Source organism: Lissotriton helveticus, chromosome 5_1, assembly GCF_964261635.1.
Source record: "Lissotriton helveticus chromosome 5_1, aLisHel1.1, whole genome shotgun sequence".
NCBI classification, from domain to species: domain Eukaryota; kingdom Metazoa; phylum Chordata; class Amphibia; order Caudata; family Salamandridae; genus Lissotriton; species Lissotriton helveticus.
This window is the reverse complement of record NC_136065.1, coordinates 923,360,586-923,386,462: the sequence shown is the minus strand read 5'-3', so window position 1 is coordinate 923,386,462 and position 25,877 is coordinate 923,360,586. Positions and strand designations below refer to the sequence as shown.

Sequence of the window (25,877 nt, the reverse complement as noted above, 5' to 3'; positions counted from 1 at the left end):
CCCCACCTGGCCGTCCAATAATTTCCGGGATCGGATCGTTACTAGAACCTTTATCAACGTTTGTTGATATCTTCCTGAGACCAATGGTCAAACTGATGCCAACCTACCTTCAGGACACGAAGGACTTACTTAGACTCCTGCCTGACATAGAATTTGATCCCGCAACAGACCTTCTAGTATCCTTTGACGTGGAGTCATTGTATACCTCCATCCCCCAAAACGAAACACTAGAAGCGATTGAAACATTGCTGGGTGATCGAGACCTTGATTCAATAACACCTGTCTCTATGATTATGAATTTGGCTACAATAGCCATGAAAGAGAACTTTTTCGAATTTGAAGGCCAGTGCTACCTACAAACATCTGGGACAAGCATGGGCAGCGTTTTTGCGCCGAGCCTGGCTAATTTATACATGCATAAATTCGAACAGGACCATGTCCTCAACAATGACAACCCGTATATGACATCAATACGTACATGGAGGAGATACATTGATGATATCCTGGTGATCTAGCGTGGGGATGACATCTCTCTCCAGGCCTTTCACAGCTGGCTGAATAATCGCAACAGGTTCCTGCGTTTTACACTGGAAAGTAATCAACACTCTCTGGCCTTTTTGGATCTATTGATAACAGCAACACCACAGGGTCTCAAATCAGAACTGTATAGGAAGCCTATGGCTCGGAATTCATTATTGGAATATACCAGCTGTCACCCGAAGTCCTTGCGTGACAATCTGCCATATGGACAGTTCTTACGAGTGCAGCGGAACTGCTCGTCAAGGGAAGACTTTGAGAAACACTCTGAAGACCTAGCCTAACAACTTGGCGATAGGAGTTACCCGAAGAAACTTATCAAACGCTCCAAGAAGAGAGCGGCAAATAATAATCGGGAAGCCCTACTAGAACCACCAGTCCCCAAAGAGAAGAATGACAGACTGACATGCGTCAATACTTTCAGCACAAGGTCAAATGCGATTCAACGCATAGTACGTAAGCACTGGAAGATTTTGAACACGGGTAAAGATACCTTGGAACAACCTCTATTTGCTTTTAAAAGAGCAACCAGTTTAAGAGACCAATTGATTCACACCAGACCGGCAGCCAGAGAGCCTCATCAAGTCGGCACATTATGGAATATGCCACCTGTAACAGGGCACCATCCATGTGGAAACTGTGCCGCATGCCCGCAGACTAAGCATACAACATCCATAGATATAGGGACCAGCCACTGTTGGGAACAGAAGCGCTTTACAAATTGTAATAGTAGCAATTTGATTTATCTCATCACTTGTCCGTGCACACTCAGGTATGTCGGAATGACTACCCAAAAAATCAGAACAAGGATCTCTGAGCACAAGAGCACAATAAGGTGCAAAAAAAAAGCAACCCGTCTAACGAATCATTACATCCAAGTGGGCCACAAACCTACAGACTTTGAGTGGACAGTACTGGAACAGCCCAATATTCCAGCACACATTAGTGATGTGTCCAAACATCTTTTCAGGATAGAACAAAAATGGGTGTACAGACTTAATTGTGACAAAGCCGGATTAAATGAAGACATCCCCTGGATGACATTATAGACTATAATGAGGGAGATTGCTCTAACACCTGGAGATCGAACAGTATTTGAAGGATTTCCCAATACAATATAAGTAAACAAAGCATAAGTAACTCTCCCGGTTGAATTGAATGGTGCAGAGTGCATAGAAACGGCGTTGAGATCTTTGGCCATCTATTAATATGTTGATATGGTATTGAGGTCAACATAACCAAACTCGATCTTGGGTCTCAATAACCATGGTATATGTAGATGAGTTATCCGAGTGTTTTGGAGTTAGTGATAACATAAATGTGGACTACATATCCCAATATGCACCAGGATGTCCCTGATAAGGTAATGTGGACTTAAGATCTCATGTTCCACATTGCACCCGCGCTAGAAATCTTTGAACAAGATAACGTGGACTAAAGATATAATGATCCACATTGTAACCGCGCTAGAAGTCTTTGAAAGAGAAAGTTTAACTCCATCACGACCTTGAAGTAGATGCGCTATAATTAATATGAAAAGCAAGTACCCCACTTGCTTCTAACTAAACGAGTGACACAGTGGGTTGTACGAAAATGTTAACATCATTCCGCATTATAGATAGTGATTTGAATAACAGGATCGACATATCACAGTGTACGACATGTTACAAACTACATTTTCCATGAGTCATGGTAGTTTAATGATGAACTGTTGGTCCAATCACGGTCGCGTAAAAAACAACAAAAAAACAATAAGGAAGTGCACAACATATTATAAACTACATTTCCCATGATTCATGGTAGTTTAATGAGGAATTGGTGGTCCAATCAGGGTCCCGTAAAAAACAATAAGGAAGTACCCGACTCGATCCGCGGCACCTCCCCAAACAGCCCGGCAGGCTGACAGGAGTACCGACGGAGAGGTAAGGGTGTATGGGTGAGAGGACAAACTGAGATTAACCCGTAAATGTAATAAGCGCGCTGTCTGTATATCGAATGACGGTATGGTTGACCGAATGAGCTGCAACTCAGACTGACTTGATGACTGCGCTAAGCATATTGTCTTCCGTGTGTAGATCGGGAGTAGGAATGCCATTGAAGATATAGGAAGCAGATGGTAAATCATAAACCGAATTTGCGATTTGAGACATCAGGTCACAGTTAGTGGATCTCAAAGATATATGCAAACCCTCGCTGAGATCACACTTTGGAACTGATTTTTTAGAACAAGTAGTATGAGGAGTGTATGAATCCATGTTTACCCTACCGATAGGCACTACATCTACGCCTAGTGTGAAAAAACGGGTAGAGGAAAAAGTGTGAGAAATGAGAAATAAACGGACAACAAATGATGAAAATAACAGTAATTAAGAGAGTAGTCGGCTGATGAACAGCTTTTTTATTGAAATAACCTGACATGAGATAGTCCCCTTAAGCACACATATCGAGTAGGTGAGTGCTTGTGGAGATTGAGTTTTACATTGTCAAGCGGTCATGTGTATTCGTCACAACTTTTTAATATTTTCTGCAATACAGAGCTGTGCTTCAGAATCCTGAGCTGTTTGCCAGGTGAGGCGAGGCATTTCCCCTCACAAATTGAGGTGAGTCCTTGTTATTTTTGAACATTGGAACGCATACTAAGGTCAATGTACCATATATGCTAACGATATAGCAACGTCTAAAGAAAGCCCTTACTAATGACGGCGTTATCATATTTCATTTTCTTTGTCTATGTGTGAACACGCTGGCGGATTTATAATTGGACTTCTATACCTAAGGAGGAAACTAGAAGTGAACAGGTGACATTTAGCATTATTGTTCACTAATGTCCTATTGTTAATTGTCTTATTCTTTTTCACATACAAGCGGTAGCAATTAAGTCTATGGGTCCTGAGGAAGCGGCAGGTACATATTTTGGCCATTGTAAGTCCGCAGAAACATGTCGACCAGATTACCCAGTCAGAAGTTATTTGTTTGAACTATCTGACTTTTTTGCACTCTTTTGATTTTATTTTTGGAGGTGCATGACTCCAGAATAAAGTTGTATTGCATGCACCATCCAATTTTACTATGAACACATTCACCTTTTTTCACTAATCACTTATACACTGCTTTCAGTTACAAGTACAATAACAATCTACCAGACATCCGTCTCCTTTCTCTATTCACGGACATAAATGATGGACTACCTACTGTGAAGTAGACCAAATGATGTACTGGGTGGTACGAATCGTGTAACTGATGGACATTTTTCATAGTGGGTATTTGTCCAACAGTTTGTCTTCAAAGTAATTCCTGAAGCAGACACATAGCCAGCCTCATACATACACAGTTTTGGTTAAGACCCACAGTAATTCGTTGTTTTTTCATTTGTAACCTCCCATGAAGACTGGCCCTTTTACTTCTGCTGTGACACGGTATGTCTTATTTAGTCTGTATGCACTATTTTCTTTAATGCCTTGACCGCGGCGTTTTTTCTGCCACGGTATGGGCCTACTAAAGGGTGGGCGGGGCTGCGTCGGCCGTTGGACGTGCGCAGCACTGGGGAGGGAGCACGGAAGCGGTTAATGAGTTTCTCCTACTGCAGGCACGACATGGTTTCCTGCAACATTCAGCGCACCATGGGTGCTTTCACTTTCCAAGCAGCCCGGGACAATGGTGGCCGCTTTTTTTAAAGGAAATAGGTCTCGCATTTACAAGAATTTGAGCTATTGACATTGTAAGTGACAATGCTTTTTTATTTGTGTTAATTATCAAAACAGATAAATAAAAGGCATTGTCATTTACCATGCCAATAGCTTTAACTCTCGCAAATTCGAGACCTATTGCATTGCAAATGCTTGTTCTGATTGTGGTTCTATGTGATGATAATTAAAATGTCCATTAATTTTTCTTTCCGGGATATTAGCAAAAGGGAGTTTGCATGTCATTACTAGTAGAGCCCTCTTTTGCTGTCACTTCAGGGTTTCATAGTTTAGGCAATCAGAACAGCTAGTGGTGGTTTATCCATTGGTTGATATTAGCTGGTTTAAACATGACGCCGAGTGGCTTGTGAAGGTGCAGAAACTTAGTGAAAAAGCTATATACCGTGACTAGGGTAAAAAAGTACGTTACTCTGACGAGATTGCTTTTGATGGGTTGTAATTTCTTTTTCGATTCCCTTATACTCGTGTTCAGTAATTGAAATTACTATTTTGGATGCGACTGGTCACTGGCCCTATTACCTACTAACTTTCACGGGCAAGTTCGGTTATCAAATGCTGTTATAAATGGGACAATAGTGCAAATATGTGATGAGATATTTTTCAACATGACTACCTGGTGTAGTCACATAACTTGCTTTACATGTTCTACAGCTCCGTTAAAGTTCTTTTTAATATTTGTTTTGTTTGAAATGAATGGACTATAGTTTAGTCAGGCAGTACTTTAAAGTGTGGTGTTTTTATAGGTGGCACCTGTTGCCATAATCGTCTTGTTTTTTACGGTCATCGTTTGGGCGCATTGCAAACAAGTGTACTCTGGTAAAGCCGGCACTGCAGGTAGCAAGAATTTTAATCTGCAACCATAAAACTGCACGAAAAAGGTGTGGAGGAAGAATGTGAAATTCATCTATTTAGAAATTAAAAATTAACCTGTACTCAAGACACACCGAGCGCTGCAGGCTCCGTCAGAAGGGATACCAACTGTGCATTTTCATTGTTTACAGATTTACAGTCAAGTGAGGGATGGTGAAGTGGCGGCAGAACCTGCTCTCCATTCATTCAGCCCTGCAACAATAATCCCAGGAACAGCTTCGGTGTGCAGAAGCAGCAGTGGTTTATCCTGTAGATTAGGATGTGCGCAAGGCGCGTGGGCCGGGTACCGCGCCACCTCACACAGGACCACAGTGTCTGACTGCGTCACCGGGGCTCTGCTGGAGGCCACCACGTCCCTGGGCGCCAGGAGCGTCTTTCTGAATATCTTCGGAGCTTCGACCGGGAGAAGCATGCTGAAAGGTAACTGTATTTTGTTATTTATTTTATAGGCTTGTCTGTCTTACTTGTTAATCACATTCCAACAGTTATGTCTAGATTATGAATGTAAAGTTATTTTGTTTTATAAAAGCTCTCATTCTGGAACGCATTGATTGTACGTAATACTTTGTTGTCAGTGTAAGGGGAATTACATTACTGCTTGCATGTTTATAATGTTTAGTGGGCAATCTAGAGCACACAGTTGTAATGTAATGAATATTGTCAATTGTCTTGGCGGTAAGTAGGTAGTGGCTCAATTCACAGCTGGGTTGAGGTGCAGACTCTGTAAAGGCTAGTAGTTTTCATAAAAGGTCTTGAGGCGCTACAGATTACCCTCAAGGATAGCAGCGAAGCGTAGATACTGTTCAAACTTGGAGGAGAGGAGTGTGGTTGGAAGGATGCAAGTCAGCCACACACCTGTGGAGTAGGACGTTAAATACTCAAGACTACAAAAGCTGTCACTGTACCGAAAGGCTTCAAAGGAAAAAGTCACTAATGAATGTAGTTGTGTTTGCTTTTTAATGGGGATTCTTACCTCTATAAAGTGCTGAGGTTATTTGGTGGTTGGGTAGCACACTACTGTTGTTTGAAGTTGTGGGTTTGCTATGTGGCCTCTGTGGGAAGTGTTACCTGTCGTGTCAGGTTACCTTACTTGTGCTCCCGTATAACTGTGTCAGGACGTGTAGTAGAGTGAACAGTAGCAGAAGGCCGGATAGTTACGCTTGTACAGCATCGTTGAGACTTGTTGGAAGGCTGCTGGATTGCTGCGTGGCCTGTGATTGAAGTGTCGTGGTATTAGACCTTCCTTTGGATTACTCCACAGTCTACACTGTTGCTTCTTTTCTGCATGTAGTAGAGTGAATGAGGGTTCAGAGGGAGGAGGACGCTCAGTATGTCAGACCCACTGCCACAGATCTTGATCCAGGTGTTATCCTGGTGCCTGGCATTCATCGTGCATATTCGCAATACGTTTTGAAATATTCAGACTACAACTCGAGCATCTGCACATCTAAGCTCAGAGTCTGGATGTGTGACTTGGCCTTACTTTATGGTGAACAGATTTGGTTGGAAACTTCGAAAGTGGTCTGACCGGGTCACAAATTGTGAGCCTCGGTGCTAGTTGATTAGCTGCAGTAGAGTTTTAATGAAGGACATAGAAAACACTAGAAGGTCATATATGCAAATGTTTGTATTTTGATGATGGCATTACAAACCCCGAGCCTTTGTTTTGGAGGGTGATGAGGAAATCGTTACTGCTACTTGGTGCAAGGGCCGTTTTTATCGAAGTCTCGATTGGCTCAAAAGCAATGTTTATAGAAGAGAAGCTTCCGTCGTCAGAGCCCGACCACGAGATAAAAAACCCTTTAAAGAAGTTGGTTTTCAATTTCTGAATGACTCCAAGGTGTGCAGTGAACTAAGCCGAGGGTGCCGAAAGTTCCCATGGTCAGATCTCTGGACCCTAACCTGTTTCTTTCAGCATGCGGAAGGGTGACAGAACTTTGATCCTATTATTAAATCTGTCTGCTGAGTGTCGCACAACACAGGATTGGAATCCACAAACAAGAGCAGCCAATCCAGAGATGCGACACAGAGCTCTTATAGGGACTCCATCCTTTGGCAGCATCAGTAGAGCTCCGTGAATGGAAGCAGTATGACATCACAGGCCCTGCACTGGCTGTCACCAGACCTAAGTTACCTTCAGGCTGACAGGGAGTTCCACCACAACATGAGAGAGAATAGAGACCACGTTTGAGGTAGATTGTCGAAGCACAGGGCCCACTTCAGGTACACGGCTGGATATGTTTTCATTACTTCATAAGTGACCTCATCAAGACATTGGCATTGTGGTCATGCCTTGATCTGCTCCCTCTCTAGTTCGGAAACACATGGTATCTCCCACCAAATGGTGATGTAATAATGACGGGAAAGAGTCTCCATTGTGACATAGCCTGTGGAAAAGGCTGGTAACCAGGGAGCCGCAGCACTGGACAGTAGGACCCTAATAGGAAGGACCACGGTTGTAGGCAGAGCTGGGAATAGAGAGGCCAGAAGCAACTTTGGCTCAACAGACCCCACAGAAGAGGGGGTGGGGCAACGGGACAAAGGTGAGTGATTGATCATGAAAACGGCAAAACCCAACTAACAACTAACTTGGAAAATCCACGTCTGCGAGGGGCGCTGTGGCACCCCCGGAAATAACTGCTGAAGGCCAGAAGATGACAGCAATAAAGGTGCCTTTACATTTTGTTTTTATTTTGACAAATTTGCTGCGCTTTCAAAGACAGAGGTCACATGTCAGGCTATGCTTTCTAGCAAATCGCTTCTTTGTTTATCATCGAGATTATGTTATGTTATGTTATGTTAATAACTTTTATTCAGCGCACAGCTGCCCCAGCGAAGGGGCGTCCTGGCGCCTGATCAAGTACCACAACATAACAGATCGCCACTGAGAAGAAGAAATTAATTAACGGAGGTGAACAGATGGGTCTTAATCGCCCGTCTGAAAAGAGTCAGGCTATTCAGGGCACGGATATGGACAGGAAGAGAGTTCCATAGTCCAGCCGCCATAACACAAAAAGAACGACCTCCTATCCTACTCAATCTGAATCTAGGCACGTTCGCTAGGTAGAGAGATTCCGACCTGAGAGACCGCCTGGGGACATATGGGGAAACAAGGCCCATCAAGGCGGGGGGAGACGAGAGTTTCAAGATCTTAAATGTCAAACAGAGTGCCTTAAATTTGATTCTCTGTCTGACCGGCAGCCAATGCAGGGAGGTCAGGACTGCCGATACAGAGCACCGTCTCGGGAGGCCTACAATGGCCCGCGCAGCGGCATTCTGTACTCTCTGCAGTCTAGTCGCCTCAGCCTGATTAACGCCGAGTAACAGAGCACTCCCATAGTCCAGCCGGGAAAGAATGGAGGCTTGGACAACCAGTTGCCGAGTAGGGGGGTCGAAGAATTTAAGGACCGGTCTCAGTCCTCGCAGAATCCCATAACAGGTGGCTGCGATCTTCTTAGTATGGCTGGTAAAAGAAAGGTTGGAATCCAGCCAGACCCCCAAGTTCTTCACTTCGGCCGCTGGAATGGGAGTCACCCCCAGCTCAGGAGGCCACCATTGATCTCCCCACAAATCCGCTTGCTTTCCTAAAATCAGGACTTCGGTTTTCTTGGCGTTTAACTGTAAACAGTTAATACGCATCCAGTCCGCCACGGCAAGAAGCCCTGCGCGAAACCTGGGGGCAGTCACCTCAGGGTCCCCACTGAGTGTCACCGCTAGCTGCGTGTCATCGGCATAAGATGTCATGGTTAAGCCAGATTGTCTAACTACGGCAGCTAGCGGTTTCACATACAAGTTGAACAGCGTGGGGCTCAACGCCGAACCCTGAGGGACTCCTAACCCCAGAGGATGGAACGAGGACTGACCAGGAGGAATGGCCACTTTAAAAAACCGGTCCGAAAGGAAAGAGCGGAACCATTGAAGAGCCTTGCCCTCAAGTCCCACTTCCTCCAACCTCCGCAACAAAATGCCATGAGACACAGTATCAAATGCGGCGCTCAGATCTAACAAAAGGAGCGCCGCTGTCTGCCCCACATCCAGCACCGAACGGAGATGTTCGCTCATAAAGAGCAGAGCCGTTTCGGTGCTGTGTTGTGCCCGAAAGCCATTCTGACTCTCGTCAAGAATATTATTACGAGAGAGATGGGCAGACAAGATGGAATTTACATGTGCCTCAGTGACCTTGGCGGTCCAGGGCAGGAGGGAGATGGGGCGATAGTTCTCAGGGAGCAGAGGGTCTAGACTAGGCTTCTTCAATATAGGGCTGACCACAGCTTGCTTCCAAGAAGCAGGAACCACGCCTTCCGTAAGTGAAAGATTAATCAGGTCCAGTATGGGTTCACGACACAGGGGCGGGAGGAGAGTGATAAGCTCTGGCTTCAAAGGATCTAAAGGAGAGCCCGATTTAATTTTGAGGCTCAGGGTGTCAAATGCCTCAGCCGACATAGCAGGCAAGGAGGACAGAGGTTCACAATCTGGAACCCTAACAGGCCTGGGCTCAGCATCGGGCACAGCTGGCATAAACCCTCGGTAGATTATCTGCACCTTCTCCACGAAAAAGGATGCCAAGCTTTCACAATGAGAGTCCGTGCAGATTTCTAGCGAGGTGGCCCGTTTACCCATCAGATCTTTAAGCACCTTAAAAATTAATTTAGATGGGTTAGGGCTGTTGGAGAACTCAAACGCATAATATGCTGCCCGGGCTTGACAGATAGCTCTGTGATAGCTCTTAAGCTGGGTAAAGTACAATGATTTCAGTGTGGGGTCAAAAGACTTCCTCCACGCCCTCTCCGCTTGTCGGCAAGTTCTCTTGAGCTCAGCAAGGGACTCATTATACCAAGGACTGCGGGTTTTAGCATGACATTTCGACCAACGCATTGGTATAAGAGAATCGAGGGCAGTACGGACCCAAGCACAGAACTGTTCATATCCCTGTTCAACATTCGACAGGTTGCCCAAGGGCTGTGCCTCGAGAATATTAACAAACTCCTCCATTTTAAGCTTACGCCAATTTCTTTTGAAGGTCAATCTGTCCACAGGTTTAAATTGGTGATCATCCAGAGGGCATGATACTTTAACCAATAGATGATCAGTCCAGCCCACCACCATCGGGTCAGATGCCAAAGCCCGGTCCAAGGTGGTAAAAAAGGGGTCGAGAATGTGACCTCCTCTGTGGGTAGGGGCAGTGACAAGTTGGTTCAACTGCATGGCTTCCAGATCCGCTATCAAAGAGCTGATAGATAAAGAAGATGTCTGATCAAGATGTATATTCAGATCACCAATGATGTTAAAATTAGCACATCTAGGAGCCAGGGAGTTAACCATGTCAACGAGAGCGGCCTTAAAGACCGTGTCATTCCCTGGAGGGCGATAGATTAACAGACCACTAAAAGTGAACTGATGGCTGACAGTGACCTTGAAAGCGGCGCTTTCGCACATCGGCAGATCAAGGGCTTGCCAGACCGCCGGAAAGCAAGATTTTGTTGCCAAAGCTATGCCTCCACCCCTGGTAGTACGGTTCAGGGTGAAGACCGTGTAGGTGGAAGGAAAGGCCAAATTTATTATGGCCGAGTCGGTGTCCTGTAACCACGTCTCAGTGAGAAAAATAAGATCCGGTGAGTCCTTGTCGATCATATCGCGAAGGGACTGATGGTGCTTAACCAATGATCTGACATTAAGGCTCCATATACTGAGTGCTCGCCCGGAAATGTCAGTATGCGCAGCTAGGGTAGACCTTTCAGAGGAGCGCACCCCACTAGGGGGATCCAACGAAAACCTGCCACACGGACAGTCATAGGGTCCCACAAGTGGGCACACCGGAGCATGAGTACAATCCGAGTGACCGTCTCTTAAGGTAAGGAGGTCAGTACGATTGTACCTGAGTGGCATGATAAAGTCCATGGTGTAAAGAGGACTGATGCCAGAGTCCTGTGCCCGTACCCGCTACCTCGACGCGGACGAGCGCAGACGGGCAGGACTCTGGCACGACTCCGGCACAGCGCAGGCGTCACCACTGCGCGTCCCGCTGCGCGGGAGAGGACGACTTTAAATAGGCGTCTCAAAGTACATCACGAGCGTGGGGACGCTCCAAGATGGCGCCCACAGGAAGTAGAACTCACCCAATCCAAAATGGCGCCCACAGTTATCCACCCCGGGACCCGGACCCGCCAAACAGCGGTGACAGTTCCTCAATTTAAATGCAGGTAAGGGGACTTGAGCCACACAGGGGCGCTACGTTAAAATCAGCAAATACAGCAAACTGAATAAACTAAATATGATAAAGGCGAGTTAAAAGTGCAGCGCACTAGCAGCGCGACCTGCGCAGAATGCAGCAGATGATCAAGGAATGAGGTGTAAAAGTCCGCCTTAAATAGGCGTCTCAAAGTACATCACGAGCGTGGGGACGCTCCAAGATGGCGCCCACAGGAAGTAGAACTCACCCAATCCAAAATGGCGCCCACAGTTATCCACCCCGGGACCCGGACCCGCCAAACAGCGGTGACAGTTCCTCAATTTAAATGCAGGTAAGGGGACTTGAGCCACACAGGGGCGCTACGTTAAAATCAGCAAATACAGCAAACTGAATAAACTAAATATGATAAAGGCGAGTTAAAAGTGCAGCGCACTAGCAGCGCGACCTGCGCAGAATGCAGCAGATGATCAAGGAATGAGGTGTAAAAGTCCGCCTTAAATAGGCGTCTCAAAGTACATCACGAGCGTGGGGACGCTCCAAGATGGCGCCCACAGGAAGTAGAACTCACCCAATCCAAAATGGCGCCCACAGTTATCCACCCCGGGACCCGGACCCGCCAAACAGCGGTGACAGTTCCTCAATTTAAATGCAGGTAAGGGGACTTGAGCCACACAGGGGCGCTACGTTAAAATCAGCAAATACAGCAAACTGAATAAACTAAATATGATAAAGGCGAGTTAAAAGTGCAGCGCACTAGCAGCGCGACCTGCGCAGAATGCAGCAGATGATCAAGGAATGAGGTGTAAAAGTCCGCCTTAAATAGGCGTCTCAAAGTACATCACGAGCGTGGGGACGCTCCAAGATGGCGCCCACAGGAAGTAGAACTCACCCAATCCAAAATGGCGCCCACAGTTATCCACCCCGGGACCCGGACCCGCCAAACAGCGGTGACAGTTCCTCAATTTAAATGCAGGTAAGGGGACTTGAGCCACACAGGGGCGCTACGTTAAAATCAGCAAATACAGCAAACTGAATAAACTAAATATGATAAAGGCGAGTTAAAAGTGCAGCGCACTAGCAGCGCGACCTGCGCAGAATGCAGCAGATGATCAAGGAATGAGGTGTAAAAGTCCGCCTTAAATAGGCGTCTCAAAGTACATCACGAGCGTGGGGACGCTCCAAGATGGCGCCCACAGGAAGTAGAACTCACCCAATCCAAAATGGCGCCCACAGTTATCCACCCCGGGACCCGGACCCGCCAAACAGCGGTGACAGTTCCTCAATTTAAATGCAGGTAAGGGGACTTGAGCCACACAGGGGCGCTACGTTAAAATCAGCAAATACAGCAAACTGAATAAACTAAATATGATAAAGGCGAGTTAAAAGTGCAGCGCACTAGCAGCGCGACCTGCGCAGAATGCAGCAGATGATCAAGGAATGAGGTGTAAAAGTCCGCCTTAAATAGGCGTCTCAAAGTACATCACGAGCGTGGGGACGCTCCAAGATGGCGCCCACAGGAAGTAGAACTCACCCAATCCAAAATGGCGCCCACAGTTATCCACCCCGGGACCCGGACCCGCCAAACAGCGGTGACAGTTCCTCAATTTAAATGCAGGTAAGGGGACTTGAGCCACACAGGGGCGCTACGTTAAAATCAGCAAATACAGCAAACTGAATAAACTAAATATGATAAAGGCGAGTTAAAAGTGCAGCGCACTAGCAGCGCGACCTGCGCAGAATGCAGCAGATGATCAAGGAATGAGGTGTAAAAGTCCGCCTTAAATAGGCGTCTCAAAGTACATCACGAGCGTGGGGACGCTCCAAGATGGCGCCCACAGGAAGTAGAACTCACCCAATCCAAAATGGCGCCCACAGTTATCCACCCCGGGACCCGGACCCGCCAAACAGCGGTGACAGTTCCTCAATTTAAATGCAGGTAAGGGGACTTGAGCCACACAGGGGCGCTACGTTAAAATCAGCAAATACAGCAAACTGAATAAACTAAATATGATAAAGGCGAGTTAAAAGTGCAGCGCACTAGCAGCGCGACCTGCGCAGAATGCAGCAGAGCAGTGTTCACTTTTCAATCTGAATACAAACTGAGAGAATTTTGTATAGTGAACTGGTGACAATCTTGCTGAAGCACATGGAGCACGGAGGAAAATGGTGCAGGATGTAATTTCTTTTTCTAAAACACCTACATTTAAATGCTTGCAAATATACTGTACAAATATTTTAAAATACATCAGCAGTTAAGCACAAATTAAGCCCTATTTTATAATTCTGAAGTGTGATGGAAACTAACATTTTTAATTTGATCAAAACACTACTTAGTGATGCGCAAATGATAATTATTAACTGAAACCTGATTTCTACATCTTATTTGTGCGTTATGTAGTTCTACCAGCAAATTTAATGGCCATTTCAATTAAAAGTATGCTGTCTGTAAAGGAGAGTGCACTGCCACGTCATGCTTTCGTAATATATGTATGACAGGCAGTGGTCTCCAAAATGGACGCCAACTGACTACATACCACACCTTTACCGCTCTCCTGCTTGGGGGACTTGCGAATGTAATGCCGATGGCAGCGCCCCTACCCTGAAAATTGCTCCAGCACTACTTATAGAAGTGCCACCTCAGGCTGTGCGGCATGCTGGGGCTCAGGATAGCTGTATAAATACAGCAAAATGTGGAGAAGTACGACGGTGTGCAGAATGTTTGAGCGCCTTTGGAGGAAAGGAGTCCCATTCTCGAAAAATAGGATAGTATTTGAAGAATATGAAAACAGAGCCATAAAGAAGGTTGAAGAGAAGCCTGGAAAAGACGGGCAGAGCATAGGATACTTGCTGTGCGATGAATTCAGAAACAGATGACAATGCTTTCAGGCATCGGCCAAGGTTCAATCCCAGTGTTCGCAGGTGTAGAGCACTGGAATTAGCAGTCACCCCTTTGGCAATGTTACAGGACCTGGATCATGCTATTAGTGCAGTTATCTCTGAGTGGAGAGCAGCCCTGGTGCATGCACTGTAGGCAACAAGACTGCTATTTTTGTTCCTTCAATTTGAACAAGCATTTACAATGCAACGGTCTCGCCTTTGCAAAAGTTAGAGCTATTGGCATTGTAAATGACAAACTTTTTATTTATGTGTTGGTTTTGAAAACAGATAAATAAATGGCATTGTCATTTACAATGCCAATAGCTTAATCTCTCGCAAATGCAAGACCTATTGCATTTGCACCCACACAGAGCCACACACACACACAGAGCCACACACACACACTCAGAGCCACACACACACACACAGCCACACACCCACACAGAGCCACACACACACACAGAGCCACACACACACACACAGAGCAACACACACACAGAGCCACACACACACACACAGAGCCACACACACACTCTTACCCAAAATAGTCGCGGAGAACAGACCAATCAGCGAAGAAGCACAGCACACGCAAACATACACAAACCAAATCCACAAAACAAAAACACATCATCTCCGCAACTCCAAGTAACGCGCATTAACAATCGAACAATTAAACGAACACAATAACCACTAAACAGGAACGGCCACGAGTATTGTGTGGCAACACTGGAGGTCCGTCGGAGCCTTAAGACTGACAACGCGTAAATAGTGTCGCCCAAACACCGACTCTTGGCGGGGACAACCTACGCCGCGCAATAGAAGCTGAGGAAAGACTACCGGCTCGGCAGCTCCGCTAATGTCAGGACAATGAAAGGGGAATGACACTGCTGCAAAGTACATTTCAACCGAACTAAGCAGGATGCTGAAGTGAACGTTCCATCTTTCCACCTGAATTTTTAAGTACGTGCACCTCCACCCCCGGCTCAGCCCCCCCCGCATCCCCCCGCATTAATGATAACAAGCAACGAGGGGGGAGGGGGGGTGAAGAGCTCACGCACACACAAGCAACGAGGGGGGTGAGGAGCTCACGCACACACAAGCAACGAGGGGGGAGGGGGTGAGGAGCTCACGCACACACAAGCAACGAGGGGGGATGGGGTGAGGAGCTCACGCACACACAAGCAACGAGGGGGGAGGGGGTGAGGAGCTCACGCACACAAGCAACGAGGGGAGGAGGGGGGTGAGGAGCTCACGCACACAGAAGCAACAAGGGGAGGAGGGGGGTGAGGAGCTCACGCACCCAAGCAACAAGGGGGGAGGGGGTGAGGAGCTCACGCACACACAAGCAACGAGGGGAGGAGGGGGGTGAGGAGCTCACGCACACAAGCAATGAGGGGGGAGGGGGTGAGGAGCTCACGCACACAAGCAACGAGGGGGGTGGGGGGTGAGGAGCTCACGCAAGCAGAAGTCACGAGGGGGGTGAGGAGCTCACGCACGCAGAAGCCTCGAGGGGGGAGGGGGTGAGGAGCTCACGCACGCAGAAGCCACGAGGGGGGAGGGGGGTGAGGAGCTCACGCACACAAGCAGCGAGGGGGGTGATGAGCTCACGCACACACAAGCAACGAGGGGGGTGATGAGCTCACGCACACACAAGTAACGAGGGGGGAGGAGATCACGCACACAAGCAACGAGGGGGTGATGGGGTGAGGAGCTCACGCTTGCAGAAGCCACGAGGGGGGAGGGGGAGGAGAAGCTCACACACACAAGCAACGAGGGGGGAGGGGGGTGAGGAGCTCACGCTACCTGAAACTACACACGCGCACACTCCAGAAACTCAACTAGACCCGAACACGTACCAGGAAACTACCACAGGACTTTAAAAATTAGAGGAACATAACCACGAGAACTAAAGTCCAGCAGGCAGACTAATTCTAGCTTTGAGGATCCCACAAACTACTAAACCAACCACCATTCATTGAGAACGCACCCACTTAAGTTCAGCTGTAAAGAGCAACACATAGACAAATCTAACCAGCACAAGAAAGCATCGACTACCTTAAGGAATCAAACACTGGGTCACTTAGTTTGTCGAGGAACTGCACGTAGCACTACGGGACTTCTGATTCTGAAGCGTATTCACACAACACTCGACTATAAGGAAGGTGGCGATTCTCCGTTCCCACAGCCCTAAACATAACAAACTATAACCGCATGGACGCAGATATCTCACAAGTATCCCCGAACCAGTTAAAATCAAACACCCACAGGGAGCTAGTTTAAAACAGCAGCAGAGTACAGAAAAGCTCGACCACAGAGAACTGAAAAACAGACATGTTACACGTTTTAAAACTAAACAAAGAAACCAAAAGTAGATTATACGTTAATGCCATCCGGGCTAAAGCTCCGATACTCAACAACAACACAACCACTAGGTTAAAAACACTACGGAAAGTTTAATATATCTGGTAACCGAATACAGACCACATAGCCCGCCAAGCACATTTTCCATGAGACATAATCGCGGTATATATAACCAATCCCAATTTCACTTCCACCTACCGATTCGGCGCCCGCAGCCGCCAGGATGGCGCAGGGTGCCAGAAGTCGCCACATCCCACTCAACGGGCACAAACCAACACAGGCACAGAAATAAATAGTTCCCCAGGCGCCAACTGTCTCCGGACAGCGGGGGTCTACTGCAGAATCAGCGATGTTCTGTAGGCGTGCGGTCTTTGTTAATTTGTCTCCGCAAATGGACGCCTGTGCTGCTCCTTGGCGGATGGCGGATCACCCAGCAAATGGATGCCGTCAACGCCGCTTGCACCCATCTGAAGTTTGTCTCTGAAGTCTGGAGGGTCGGGTCCCAGTCTAAACTGATGGCGCTGGGTGCCAGAAGTCCCCACATCCCACTCAATGGGCACAATCCAACAAGGGCACAGAAATAAATATTTCCCCAGGCGCCAACTGTCTCCGGACCAGACCCTCATTCAAACAGTCATGCATGCAGGCAAGATACACCTCGCTCGAGTCAGAGAAGGGGCGGGGTCTGCAGCCAGCCCCGCCCTCCCTCGCAGCAGTAGCACCACCCGGCAGATTTGATTCACGATTCTCCCGTCTCGTCTACATTCCCGGAGCTGGGGGAGGGGGCAACTAGGAATGTAAAATGTCCACTTTTCTTATGCATGCGTATTATATCTGTATGCACACCTCCAAACTATAGCAAACGTGGACACTTTCTTTTAGTTCTCTCAGCTTTGAAAGGGAGGAGATTTGCTCAGGATCACACAATAGGCTTGCGAGAAGCAGGTATGAGAACCTTTCTAGGATTTTAAATGCAATAATAATGTTGCGTCATACGAAAAGCAAATGCCCCATTCACAGCTGCAGCATGCTTGGGGAGCGGGGGTCGCTTTCCTTCTGTGTGACCACTTCTCGGCGTCTTACAGAGTTTAATGTGTGCGTAAACTCCACAAAGTGCGCGTGCCCTCACTGGCACAGCTCCGTGCTGAGGTAAAGGCGCCGGGAGAGGACCTTAGCCCACGAAGCAAACAATAGGAGGCGGCGGCGGACACGTCAGTGGCTGGGAGGCTGCAGTGGGCGAGCCGCGGGTTGTGCCCCCAGGAACACCGGGCGAGCCTGGCACAGGAGTGCAGTACACGGGGTAAACCGACAAAGTAAACAAACAACGCCCAAAAAAAAGACATATTAAAACAATACAAAATACTGCTTACCTGCTCGCAAAAGAATCAGCAACAGAAATAGCGCAACTCATTCGTGCAACAGACACGTTCCAAATGACAAAAACATGGCTTGAAAAAAACAAAAAAAAAACAAACGCCCACCGCCCAATGACGGTAAAAAGGGGGCGGGGCTAAAAAACACAGAAACGCCCACGAATCTGCTCCAACAATGATTGACATTATTCTCTTCCAATGGCTAGCCTCCATTTATGGAGCTAGCCAATGGAAGAGAGAGGCGGGTTCAACCCCACTACTGTAAGACAAAATTTCTCGAGCTGCGCGACACTGCTGCGGAGTGTACGCCAGTCGAGACCTAAAAAGGAACAGAAAACATTTTTCTTTAGACTCTAGGGGTGAACATGGGTGGACAACCCCTCTGTAATACTCTCTTTGGCAGTACTAGAAGCCCTGGGACACTCTTACGAGTAGCCGTGCGCTATAGAAATACCCTCATTCATTCATTTATACACATGGAGATACAAACTCCTGAAGCCCTTGTCAAGAAATTCTTCAGGCTGTACCCTGCAGGGGTCCATGCATGACTGAACCAGTGCTCCTGTGGGTTTGATTTGGGGGTTAGATTTGAGTAGAGGGATTGTTATGTTTATTGCTATGTTATTGCTATGTTTAATTATAAAGTTTTATATAGCTCAAACTTAATCCCGAAGAATATCAGAGCGCTTTACAATTCGAGGCAAAGGTAACAAATCAGAACATTAGTCTTAACATGGGGAATCTAATTGGCACTGAATCAACTAGTACAAACATAACAGCTCAATATAACCTCAGTGCATGAGTAAGAATGGGCTATGCGATGGAGCATAGAGAGATAAGGGGAGTACGTACAATAATCATATATAGGAATAATAACCAGTACTCAAAACAATAATCGAAACAAGAGTCAAATGGGGAGTCTAAAAGGCATTGAATCAAATGTTGAACATCTTACTTTTGTTCGTTCCACCTCTCGCTCTGCGATACCACGTCAGCACGAGTTCTAGAGTCCTGGTTAGTGGACGTTTGAGCTGAGAAGGGAGCGTAGGCGTTACTTTGCTGTACCAGTGTTTCCACATTAAAACCTACTTGAAGTCACACATACCGTGTCCTCCCATCTTTACAATTGGCGACAAGCGGAACCCCGGTAGGACACACGTTTTCTAGCATCGGTTTGCTGTACCGGTGTGATCTTCTCAAGAATTGCTGGTCTGACCTATCAGGAAATTGAAATGGAGTGCGCCTTGTTTTCCTGTTTCGGGTGAAGTACTGGACACCTTCTTGACAGGTCGTATGAGCCAAGTTACTTAATTTTAAATACTTTTGCTGCGCTTCTGAAACTTGTTTTGTTTTGTTTCAAACACTCAATTGCCTTCCACGAGCGCTCTGCTTACCTTGCTTGCTTCGTCGAATTTGGAATTCCAAGCGGAGTTCGCCTTCTCTACCTTGCACTGCTGCTGTTCTATGCAATAGCATCTTCACACTCCACTCTACGCATGCTCGTTCTGGGTCACGCACCGTGACCTTACGTGCCGCCATTTTGTCAGGCACCAGCTTTCATTATTTCACTGCGCGGTGATGCGCACACCTCTGTTCTCAATTGACTCACACCTACTGGAGATTATTCAAATCATTGTGTTACCTTGGTGATGCACACACCATTTGCACTATATTTAGCGCACATCTCGTTCATGCGGTGATGCGCACACCTCCACTATTATTTATGTGTTGTAAGCGCATCAATATATCTTGTTCACATGGTGATGCGCACACCTCAATAGTTATTATTTTACTTCAGGTGTGTTGGAAATAAAGATTTGTATTGCATCTTTATTTCAGCGCGGTGACATGCACACCTTATTTTTTTTTTTCTCTTCTTCCTTTCCTCTTAAGTTCTTGCCTTTTATTTTATTTATACCATGGCAAGTCAAACATTTTCTATTCAGCCGCCCCAAATGTTTCGGTCTGTAGGTTCTAATCCATGCAAGAGATGGTCTGAGTGGAAAGCATATTTTCTCAATTTTATTGACACTATCGATAAAGATGGGAAGATGACACCGGATAGAAAAAAAAAGCTTTTGTTGCACTCTGTTGGCCCTGGAGGGCTAAAAGCATATGAAGAAATGACCAAGGCTTTAGGTGGTGGAGATGTCAACGTGTTTGATACTATAATGAATGACTTTGACACTTACTTTATACCGAAAGTAGGCATTGGCATTGTAAGATTTACATTTTTCATAGGAAACAAGATGCCAACTAAACTATTGATGAATATGTGTCCGCTTTAAGAAAACTCGCTGCGGATTGTAAGTTTGATCATTTGGTTGATCAGTTTATCAGAGACCAAGTAGTCATGCATAATAAGGATCCTGCCGTGCAAGATAGGTTATGGATTAATGGAGATGCGGAATTAAAAGACTTTTTAAGCGTAGTTAGAAAAGCAGAAATGTCTAGTCGGAGTGGCAAGTTACCTAAGCAAGATGCTGCAGTTTCTGAAACTCCTGCAGAAGTGGTTAGTAAGATCAAGGCTAAGGTTACAGCTACCAAAACTAATATTCCTGTTAAACATAAAGTTGAAGCTACTAAAAATAAGGATCTTAATCGTTATGCCAATTTCAGGTGTTACTGTTGAGATAGTCCTATGCACCTCGCATCTAGCAGGTCTTGTCCTGCCTTAAAACAAAGATGTACCAATTGTGGCATTGTGGGTCACTTTGCCAAAGCTTGCAGAAGGAAGGGTGGTAGGAAAGTAAAGTGTTTGGATGAAGCTGATTGTGATTCTAGTGATTGTGAATGCACTATTTGAAAACTTAACATTAATGATTGCAGTGACATTTCTCAAAACGTAGATCCTAAAGAACTATTTATTTGGAATGTTAATGATAATAGCAATGTGTGTTTAAAAAAGCCACTATGTACCATGTGTATTGGGTACATTTTTGTGCAAATGTATGCTGATCCAGGCTCTCCATACACAATAGTTGATGAAAAAGCGTGGAAATCACTATTTGCTGTACGTTTGGGTGATAGACTCCTTGAGTCTGATATTCATCCAGAAGGATTTTCTGGAGAAAAGATTTACATGGTCGGGTACAGGTCTTTGGTTTTTAAATTTAAGAATAGGGAGACTACCAGCAAATTGTATGTTGCTAAGAAAGGACCCGCCATTTTAGGCTGGAAAGATCAAGGTAAACTGGATATAATTCTCAATCCAAATAGTCCTGATCCTGTCATGGTCCTTAATGAGGGTGATTTACTTTGTGAGGAGATTTTGAAGAAATTTCCTAAGGTTTTCAATGGAAGTATTGGGAACCTCAATGATGCTGAGCATCGTATTGTGTTAAAGACAGATGCATGCCCGAAAGTACATAAGGTCAAACACATTCCTGTTCTTCTTAGAGATGATGTTGAAAAATAATCAGATAAATTGGTTAAGGCTAACATCATAGAGCCAATCGAATCCTTGGGATAGATTTCTCCGATTGTAGTATCCAAACATAGCAATGGCAAGCTGAGGTTGTGTATTGACCGTAGGCACTTAAACAACAATATTGTAGTGGACAAATTTCCACTTCCAGAAATTTCGGAAATGCTTTCTCTAGTGAAAAATGGTGAGTGGTTTTTGTCAATAGATCTTTCTGTTGCTTATCATCAGATTTCCCTTGCCAATGAAAGTAAGCAGTTTACAGCTTTTATCACCCCTTTTGGCTGTTTTCAGTATAAGAGACTCCCCTTTGGTTTAGCCTCAGCTGCTGCCATCTTTCAAAGATTGATGCACCATTTATTTGGCAAAATTAAAAACGTAAGGTGTTTCCAAGATGATATTCTTGTTTTTGGAGCAGATAGGTCAGAGCATGATAGGATTTTGAATGAAGTTCTAACAATCCTGTAATCCAAAAGCTAACAGTGAACATTCCAAGAGTAAGTTTGCTGTAAAGTCTATTACGTATTTAGGTCACATTCTCAGCAGTGAGGGTGTTTCTCCTAAACCCTCCTTAATTGAAGCCATACGTGATGCGCCCAGCCCCAAGAGTAGAGAGGAGGTCCGGTCTTTTTTAGGACTTGTAGAGTTTTACTCTAGATTTGTGAAGAATTTCTCCTCCAAGATGTTCCATATTAGACAATTGCTCAAGAATAAGGTGACATTTTTGCGGGATGTAGTGTGCTAGTTGGAGTTCGACAATATCAAGTGTGCAATTATGGAAGCTCCTGCTCTCAAGGGATTAGATCCTGATTTGGATAATATTGTAACTGTGGACACCAGCAACAAGGGTTTGGGTGGTGTTTTATCACAAGTTGGGGCTGATGGAAAAGAAGATATTGTAGGCTACGCTTCCCGTGCCTTATCCCCCACTGAGGAGAAGTTTTCCGTGTTCGAAAAAGAAACTCTTGCATGTGTGTGGGCTATGGAACATTTTCGATCTTTTGTGTGGGGGAAGTCATGTGGGATTCGAACTGACCACAAACCTTTGGTCAAATTACTAACTACTGAAGGAAGTTGGAATGCTTCTGCTAGAATTGCTAGATTATCCTTGCGATTACAGGATTATATCTATAAAATTGTGTATATTCCTGGCTGTCGCAGGGATTCCGTTCTCATACAGAACTGTGCATAGAGACTTGGAACCTCAGTGAATTAGGGTGTGCCAAAACTCACCTTAGTACCCAAACTCCCCTACCAGACTAGCTACAGTGTCTCATTGGTTATTACAAACTCCCAATGTTTAGACAAACCAGAACATGGACTTAGAACACCTCAGGTAACGTGGAACACATGAACACTCTTTCGTTATACAATCATTTCAATCCAAAACGAGGAATAAATGAGGACGCATGCACATTTGAAATGTTTATTTTCTAATGCAGTGTTCTCAAGCGCAGTATCTTAGCTAATACAAGCAACCATATTATAAGAAACAAAGTAATCAGCATAGTTACTAGTCCATAGAATACACAGGGTGAAAGCATGTTAAAATGCTAGAGGGAAGAAGGCTAAAAGTCACCTAATTCTTACCCTCCCTTGCTAGTATATTATATTATATCTAAGAAGGTCTCTTTGGGTTTTAGTAGGGCGCGGCCCCATACCTCAGATCCTAGTGGTAAGGGATTACATCATCTTCCACCAGCTCTCTGCATGCGAAGCACCATCATGTGTGTGTGTATGCGCTGTGCAATGCAATATAAAAACGAGCCAAAAGCCAGAATTTGGCCGCAGCTGCATGTATGTTATGTCTAGGAACATGCGAAGATCAGACCTCACAACAACCACTGTGTCGAGTTATCCTTGAAGGCTTCAGCACTCACTGTACAGACACAGCTCACCAAGCAAAGCTGATATCAGAGCAATAACATATTATTCTCGTGTGAAGCAAAACATTATACTAGGCTCAAAGCTATAGTAACAATTATGTGTCGTGTGCAGAAGCAGCAGAAAGGTAAAATGGCGTTTAAACTCCTAATCAGCTCATGCTAACTTAACACAGTGTGAAGGCAAAGCACATCTACACGACATGGCAAGAAGAATGTCGTTGCTGATTTATTGTCCAGATTAACCAATGAAATGCACAAATGTGATCATTCCGATCTAGATGCTGAACAGAGTGCTTTGATTCATAACCAGGGTTTGTCAAATTTTGACGAGAAAGAATAGTCAAATTGCTATAGTCTTGACTCGGTTTTACAAAAAGTGTCTGAGTTTTTTAACACTGGTTGGCCTTGCAAAACCAAACTTCTGAGGCTTTTAAACCTTTTGGGGAAATTAGACATGAACTCTCTATTGCCAGTGGATCTATATTTAGAGGTGATAAGGTTATTCCTCCTCTTTCCTTGAGAATGAAAATTGTTAAACTTTGTCATGAGGAACATAGCAGCATTGTGAAAACTAAGCAGAGAGTCAAACAATGGTTCTGGTGACCTGGTATTGATGTCCTTATAGAGAGAATTGTACGTGACTGTTTGCCGTGCTGTAATTCAGATACATCTTTGGTCACATTGAGACCAAAAATGGGTGAGTCCTTTGTCCCAACTAAACCATGGCATACTATTGCTATTGATATCAGGGGTCCCATTGGGTTGGAGAAGAAGTTTAATATAGCACTCATTGATGTTTTTTCAAGGTGGCCCGTCATTAAAGTTGTCAGCAAAATTACTTCTGAGGAAATTTTGAAGTTTCTTGACAGGACTTTCATTGAAGAAGGTTTACCTGCTTAAGTTATTTCAGACAATGGAGTTCAATTCATGTCCAATATTACTCAGGAATATTTTAGGAGAGCTGGAATCAAACACAGAACTACTTCTCTTTACAACCCTTCTGGTAATGGCATGATTGAAAGGTTTAATAGATTTTTAAAGAATTCTATTCCAATGGCTGTTCAGAATGGTTGTGATTGGGAAGTGCCAATCTTTATAACCGTGTGGATGTACAGAACCACACCTCATGATGCTTTAGAAGTTTCCCCATTTGCGGTTATGAGAGGTCATGGTGCCAGGGCTAAGTGCAATCCTGAATGGTTGCTAGAAACCGCTTCCAGTACTCTTCCTGTTGATGTCATCAGGTCAAGGATTATTAACAAACGTAATAAGTATCAAGAAATGTATAACCAAAAACACAATTCTAAAGAAGTTTGTATCAAAGTTGGTTGTTGGGTTAGAGTTAAGAAACTCTGGAAAACAAGTAAGGGTGAAAGTCAATACTTCAAGACTTTAAAAGTTACCAAAGTCTTGTGGAATGCTGTACAATTATCTGATGACAAGGTTTAGAATTTTAAAAGAGTAACCATTTTTCGCCCTAGTCTCAGTTGCTCTAAGAATCTACTTTCTTTTGATACTCCTCGCTCCTCTGATACGCTGAGTGGGACATTGTTGCAAAGGAAACAGTTCCTACCTATTCCGATACAGCTCCTACCATTTCTGGTGGAAACTGTGACACCATTCTTGGGGTGTCCACCAATGTTTCTAATTGTGATGGTGGGGATTCTGCTATTCCCAGTGTAAATAATGATGTGGCTGCTGGTGATGGGGAATGCAGTGGTGATGGTAATTTACCACTTTGTGACAAACGTATTTGTTCTAAGCCAAAATGGATGGTGGATTATATTTGTGATGATGTATCTTAATTTGTTTTGTTTTTTTGTTGTTGTTTTGTTTAATGGGGGAAGATGTGTTATGTTTATTGCTATGTTACTGCTTTTTTCCTTTTGTTCGTTCCACCTCTCGCTCTGTGATACCACGTCAGCAAAAGTTCTAGAGTGCTGGTTAGTGGACATTTGAGCTGAGAAAGGAGCGGAGGCGTTACTTTGCTGTACCGGTGTTTCCACATTAAAACCTTCTTGAAGTCACACATACCGTGTCCGACAATCTTTACACGTATGTCCTGTCTAAGCATTAGGAGTTGGAAGTTGGTATTCTTTACAAATGAAGTTATTTCTTGACTTGGAGAGTTCAGGGTTAAAGTGAACTCCCATTTTATTTTTTTCTGACCACGCTAGTATTTATATTTTACAACAGGAGCAACCCAGAATGAACCTACTGCTTGCTGTTGAGAAACATCTAATAAAACAATGGATTGTGGAGGTTTTAGTCATTGTTTAATGACTGATCCTAACAGGGAGAAAAGCACTTCTTCCTATTTAAAAAGTCACAGCGTCACTGGGTATGGTTTGAAGCATCGAATTAACACGAATAAACATCATCAAAAAGTCAAAAGAAGTGATTAGTATTCAAGTGATCATATGATGAGTGATGGGACAAGCATAAATCATAAATTGTGATTGTTAATTGCATTCATAAGCGCATTCTACCTCTGCGAGGCCTTAAAGTGCTTTTTACTGAGAAGCACTAAGCAGTCGTGGCCGGCATGGCTCATGGGTGGGGGGGCAGCACGACGTGGGGGCGGGCGAGTGGTCGCGAGGCAAGTGGGGGTCACGCAGGGAGGGGGTTTTATATAATCATAAAAAATAAATTAAA

At 45.1% G+C, this 25,877-nt stretch overlaps 1 protein-coding gene across 3 annotated transcripts in view; it reads left to right on the top strand.

Moving 5' to 3' along the window:
- PLCE1 (phospholipase C epsilon 1) overlaps window positions 1–25,877 on the top strand; it is a 1,554,148-nt gene that overhangs the window by 614,247 nt on the left and 914,024 nt on the right. For all 3 annotated transcript variants that reach the window (XM_078643386.1, XM_078643388.1, XM_078643387.1), the window contains exon 3: window positions 5,243–5,531. In XM_078643386.1, coding sequence (XP_078499512.1) covers window positions 5,243–5,531 — 289 coding nt within the window. The remainder of the gene's footprint in view (window positions 1–5,242; window positions 5,532–25,877) is intronic.